This window comes from Poromitra crassiceps (genome assembly GCF_964638095.1).
Source record: "Poromitra crassiceps genome assembly, chromosome: 9".
NCBI classification, from domain to species: domain Eukaryota; kingdom Metazoa; phylum Chordata; class Actinopteri; order Beryciformes; family Melamphaidae; genus Poromitra; species Poromitra crassiceps.
In genome coordinates this window covers 39,836,522-39,842,610 of record NC_139630.1, presented here as the reverse complement: position 1 = coordinate 39,842,610, position 6,089 = coordinate 39,836,522, and the positions used below count along the sequence as shown (strand labels likewise).

Below are 6,089 nucleotides of genomic sequence, written 5' to 3'. Positions count from 1 at the left end.
TCTTTACAGCTGTGGGAAGTTACAAGGGATAGTTTATCTTTATATACATATATATATATATATATATATATATATATATATATATATATATACACACACACACACACACACACACACACACATATATGTGTATATATATATGTGTGTGTGTGTGTGTGTGTGTGTGTGTGTGTGTGTGTGTGTGTGTGTGTGTGTGTGTGTGTGTACATATATAGTACAATGTGTAGTAATAAGAATGAAAGGCTGCTTGAATCGTAGAGCAATTGCAACATTTATTGAAGTGTTGGCTTTGTATTGATCTTTTCAACACATTACAAAAATACATATATGCTCAAAACAGCAGATGTGTCCTGTTCTGAAATCACTTTTTTCACAATGATGTACTCCCCAAAAAAAAGAACAAGGAAAACTATTTTGTACAAAGAGTGTAAGTGGAAGTTGTGAAAGGTGACAGATGAAAATGCATTTAAAATTACAGTTGTAAGTGCCATCACAAGACCTTCAACCAATCATGAGAAAAAAGAGCCAAATAACATGTTGTGTCCATGAATGTCTCTTAAGATTGATTTGGAAAAGCCCACAAACCATTGTACAATCCACAACCAAAAGTTCCTCCATTTTTAGGATGCTTTCATCCTTTTTTTTCTATTTTCATTTTACATCCATGTCAGGATAGCTTCACCAAATCAACAAGCAGAAACATATACACAAAAAAAGTTGAGGAGACCAAAAGTCATATTTACTGCAAAACAATAGCAGAATAATTGGCACCACTCATCTTGTTAGAAAAAAATAATCTGGCATGATTCTGTAATATTACATAATACAGTTTGTCTTCCCATACAGTGAACAAGAAATCATAATGGAAACATATTCATGAAGATAAAATCCCTCCACCAGCATAATCATACAAAAAAACTGCTATGTCATTCAAAAACATTTGAAAGGAGAACATTGGAGAAAACAATACTTTATTATCATTTTAAACACTTACACAGAGTATTTCATCAATGGCATACTTCAACACTGTAAACATATTGTAAGACTGAATGTCCGTGTATGATTTGGGTCTCTGTCAGGTTTTCCACTATTCATGATTTGAATGTGATATTTTCATAAGTGTATGGCTCATTTTGGCCTGACTCTTGAAGTAACAGTTCTCCTGGAATGAATACAACAATGTGCGTATACAACAGGATCATCATGTTTCACTCATGCATCATAAATCATGTCCGCAAAGTAAAGAGGTACAGTAGCTCTTCAGCCAATCTCACTCACTCGTTCTGATATTTCACCTTCGCATTGCAACTTGGCTGTGGCTGACTGCTTCTCACTGTTGCCATTTTCTCTCTAAAAAGCACAAAAAGAGGGATTTGTATTCAAGGTAATGCTCCTTTTTCTTATTCAAACAAAATGGCGCAGATATAACATGACAATAGGCCAAACCTTTAAGTGAAAATCCTTTTTGATGAGTGAAAATAGCAGTAATAAAATGGAAGATATGTCGAATCTCCTTTCATGTGGCAGTGCTCTCTCTCTCCCTCCCTCCCATGCTCGCTCTCTCTCTCTCTCCCTCCCTCCCATGCTCGCTCTCTCTCTCCCTCCCTCCCATGCTCTCTCTCCCTCCCTCCCTCCCATGCTCGCTCTCTCTCCCTCCCTCCCATGCTCTCTCCCTCCCTCCCATGCTCTCTCTCCCTCCCTCCCATGCTCACTCTCTCACACTCTGATGGGCCCTTATAAGATGTGGCCAGTAGATGTGCATTTGGGTAAAGACACACACACACATACACACACACACACACACACACATACACACACACACACACACACACACTTTTCATATGCTTCCAATTTCATTTGAATGACTTTTATCCCTGGTCAAGGTCCTGCTCTCTCTCCCTCGATTTCTTTCTCATTCTTCGTCATTTCTCAATTCCAATCTTTCATTTTTACTACAAGAATAGCCCCTACTCAAGGTCGCTCGGCCATCCCCCAGTGCAGCTGTGCTCGAAATTATCATAACTCAAATAGCCTTTTTTTTTTTTTTTTTTTTTTGGTGGGTGGGGGGGTTACCAGATTCATTTCAAAATGAACGATGCAGAAAATAAAAACTGTAATCCTCAGAAGTCACGAACATGCACACTGTCTCCAAATCTGTTATTGGGAGTTAAACCCATATCACTTTGTGAGGCCAATGAACAGGCTTCCTGTTAAAAGCCGCCCTAATGCATGAATCTGACTGAGCTAGTGAACTGTGAAAAGACGCCCGTCGGAGAGAGAGAGAGAGGCTTAGAGCGCACTGCAGAGAGAAGCACACACACACACACACACTAACACATGTTGATATGAATTTCATATGAAAGCATTTTGTCAATCCTAAGGGGACACAGGAAGTCGACCTGGGTCAAAGACACGAGAGAAAGAATGGTGTGTTTGTTGAAGTAGCTTAATTTAGCTTAACCAATTTCTTTTGAGTAAGCACACACGGGTGTGGAGGGGAGGGGGAGGTAATCAGGTGGGTCTGATAACGCAATAATGTATGGTAGTTACACGTAGCATATACTGTGGATGATGCAAGCAGCTGGTCTTCTGATTGTTTTAGTTTTAGGCCGTCTTTCACGTACAGTCGGGGCTACTTTAACATGTAAAAAAAAAAGAATATATTTACAAACCATAAACAGGACTGTTCTCCTTCTCACATTAAACACAAGTAGTCTTAACGTATTTAATATCTTAAATATGGTGGTTTAATCCTACATAGGGAATGTACTGAGCATCAGTTAAGGGTACCTCCATTAAGTGCAACCTTTATTTATGTCCTGACTGAAACCAGGAAACAGGACAGCAATACAGTAACTGCATTTTGATATTCACGTGCCAATATCTAAAAGGACAATTTCGCTGAATAAATGATGTGTAATTTATTCAGGTCTACTGTATAAGACAATGTTGGATTTTTTAAATCCAGCATGGTGTTTTATTGTCATATTGACATTCAGTGCTTTAGGCCTGTATGAGGGAATGGATTGTAGTCCGCTGCTGCAGTTAATATAGAAAACAATTACTATTATTACTTTTAAAAGCTAATCGCTTCACACAATTTGACTCTTTTACAGGATAATAAGCTTCCTTAAAGGAAAAGAAAACAATTTGTATTAAGGGTGACTTCTTTCCAGTTATCGCATTTTAGAAAAAAATGATTTTTTTGTTTTGCACATTTCAAAACTAACTCCATAGGAAATCCCACAAAGATGTACCTGCACATGCCAAATATCATTACAAAAATCCAATAAATACAGAAATTATTGCACAGTAGAAAGGCTCCATGGATTCCTAACTGATAAAATCCTCAGACAGTTTGCCGAGAAACGCCGGGTTGGGCATTCCAGGCAACTTCTCATTAAAGTTTCCCTTTGTTTATATTTCTCAGGTGGCAGTTTCTGTGACAAGACAAAAAGATGAACATCAATCAGTCTCCAAATTATTCAAGAGAGAGATTATCCAGCCAAGCCCCATTGTCGAAGAAGTGGTAATAGCAAATTTGTACGTGTGTATTTGTATTTGTGTGTGTGTATTTGTATTTGTATGTATGTGTGTGTGATATCTGTGTGTGTGTGAGAGTGTTTGTTGTGTACACTGCAGGCTATTTAAGTAATGGGGGTCGGGCTTAGCCTCTGTCCGCCTGCTCTAGTTTCACCTCGCTGGCCATCAAATGTTCACCATGCCACTTCTTCATGTGTTTCTCCAGCGTGCTGTAGACGCTGAAGGGCATGTGACAGATGTCGCAGCGGTACACCTCCTTACCAAATTGCCCGTGGGTCTTCATGTGTCGCGTCAGCTTGGAGCTCTGGGCGCAGGCGTAGCTGCACAGGTCGCACTTGTAGGGCCGCTCGCCCGTGTGGCTGCGTCGGTGCACCGTCAGGTTGCTGCAGTTCTTGAACACCTTGCCGCAGTACTCGCAGGTGTCGCTCCGCCGGCCCTCCTTGGAGCTCGGCGGCCTGCCGGGCCCCGGCCCGCGCAGCAGGTGAGGGGTGCTGCTGCCGCTGCGGCCCGAGGCGGCGCCGCCCTCCATCATCTCGCCCGGAGGGGTGGAGAAGCGAAGGCTGCCCGTCTCGGAGGAGGAGTGCTCGGAGGAGGTGGCGAAAGGGGACTGGCGGGCGTCCGTGAATCCCAGGAAGGGGTCTCTGATGAAGTGGCGCGACGCGGCGTAGCCGGCCAGGAGCTGGGAGTAGACGTTCTCCGGGGAGATGAGGGGGACTGCCGGGGGGAGCTCCAGCTGCTCCTTCTCTATCTTGATCCGCTTGTTGTTGGAGGGGCTCGGGCTGGTGATGGGGGTGGGCCGGCGCTGGAACAGCCCCGGGAAGGAGTCCACCTCAGACACGCTCATCCGCCCGTTCATCATGGGCCTCTGGACGTCTCGCTCTTCCCTCGCTCTGTCCTGCTCCCGCTCCGTCTCTCTCTCTCTTTCTCTCTCTCTCTCTCTTTCTCTTTCTTGCTCTCCCCTCTCTCCTCCATCTCCATTGGGCTGTCTCTCTAGGCTTCTCTTGCTGGGGTTTAGTCTATGGTGATTGTCCAGGTGGTTGTACGGATGCATGATGCCCACCCCGCCACTGTCAGTTACTCTGTCCCCACTGAGGGACTTCTCCTCTGGAGATGTTCTGGGACCATTCTCCCTGCCCTGGCTGAACTCCTGGGAGTCCTCACTCAAATTGGAATCGGGCCGACTTCCATTCCTCATCTCCTCCTCCTCTTCCTCTTCCTCCTCCTCCTCTTCCTCCTCCTCCTCCTCCTCCTCTTCATTGTCCACCCCCATCCCTCTTGCATCTCTCTCCCTGTTCTTCTCTTCACCTTCTCCTCCCTCTCCTCTTGTCCCCTGTTCCGGGGAACTGCCCATGGAGCCGGTCTTGTTGTGCATATGTGTCTTCATGTGTCTCTTGAGCTTGCTGGCCTGGGAACAGGCATGGTCACACAGGTGGCACTTGTACGGCCTCTCTCCTGTGTGGCTGCGCCTGTGGACGATCAGGTTGCTCTGGAATTTGAAAGTCTTCCCACAGAACTCACAGGATTTGGATTTGCCCGGCGTCTGGTTCTGGCCCTGGGTGTCAGGGGGGCTGGTGGAGCCGAGTCCCCCCTGTGAGGTGGGCGGCTGCGGGGGGTACGTGAGAAAGGCCGGGGGCTTGGAGCCAGGCTGGAAGAGGGTGGGGCTGAGCAGGCGGTGCATGGGGGGCACGCGGTTGGGCGACAGAGGAGGCGTGGGCCCCCCGTTATTGGTCGTGTTGCCCGCCAGCTCCCTCAGACGTCGGGAGAAGTCCATGGAGGGAGGCTCCATGGGGGTCATCCGCATCACCCTCTCGAAGGCACTGGGGTGCTGGGACAGCAGCCCCATCTCCTCTGGGCCCAGCCGCTCTAGGGGGTGTCTAGGAGGAGGCGGGGGGCTGATGAAGGGCGGCGTGGCAGGCAGCCGGGTCTCCATGTACCCCGGGGGCGGGGGGTGTTCCCTGAGCAGGGGGGCCGCCATGCGGAGCAGGTGGAACGGGTTGTTGGTGTCGCCAAGGAAGGTGGGGAGAGGCGAGCGGGCCAGGGCGTCGGCGCCCAGGGGCGGGGGCAGAGCCATGCGGGGGGTGAGGGAGCAGTTGACCGGGTGGTGGTCCAGGTAGATGCGGATGCCGTGGGTGTGCTGGGCATGCTGGAGCAGGAACCAGGCGCTGGTGAAGGTCTGCTTACAGGTGGTGCAGATGTAGCTGGATGGCTCGTCTTTATCTGGAGGGCAAGAGGAAGAAAGACAGTCTTCAGTACATGGTGTACTCCACTCCAGTGTATGACTGTCCACTAACAACCTGTCTGTGTGAGGGAATGGTGTATTTGTCGTCACCTTTGTTCTTCAAAAGAGATTATATGAATGTGATATGAATATATGAGATTATGAGATTATATGAGAGTTGTATGATATAAGTAGGTATGTGTGTGTATGTGATTGTTTGTGTGTGTGTGTGTGTGTGTGTGTGTGTGTGTGTGTGTGTGTGTGTGTGTGTGTGTGTGTGTGTGTGTGTGTGTGCGTGTCTACAGGCTAATGCAGATGGCAGGTAGTG

General features: G+C 47.1%; 1 protein-coding gene across 4 annotated transcripts in view; it reads right to left on the bottom strand.

The window, feature by feature from the left end:
• Positions 1-252: 252 nt before the first annotated feature.
• bcl11bb (BCL11 transcription factor B b) overlaps positions 253-6,089 on the bottom strand; it is a 37,585-nt gene continuing 31,748 nt past the window's right edge. For 2 of the 4 annotated variants that reach the window (XM_083642584.1, XM_083642583.1), the window contains one exon: positions 1,692-5,760. In XM_083642584.1, coding sequence (XP_083498710.1) covers positions 3,668-5,760 — 2,093 coding nt within the window. In that variant the 3' untranslated portion in view covers positions 1,692-3,667. Of the gene's footprint in view, positions 1,351-1,691; positions 5,761-6,089 lie in introns of those variants that run through there. The other 2 variants (XM_083642585.1, XM_083642586.1) reach the window with 2 other exon arrangements.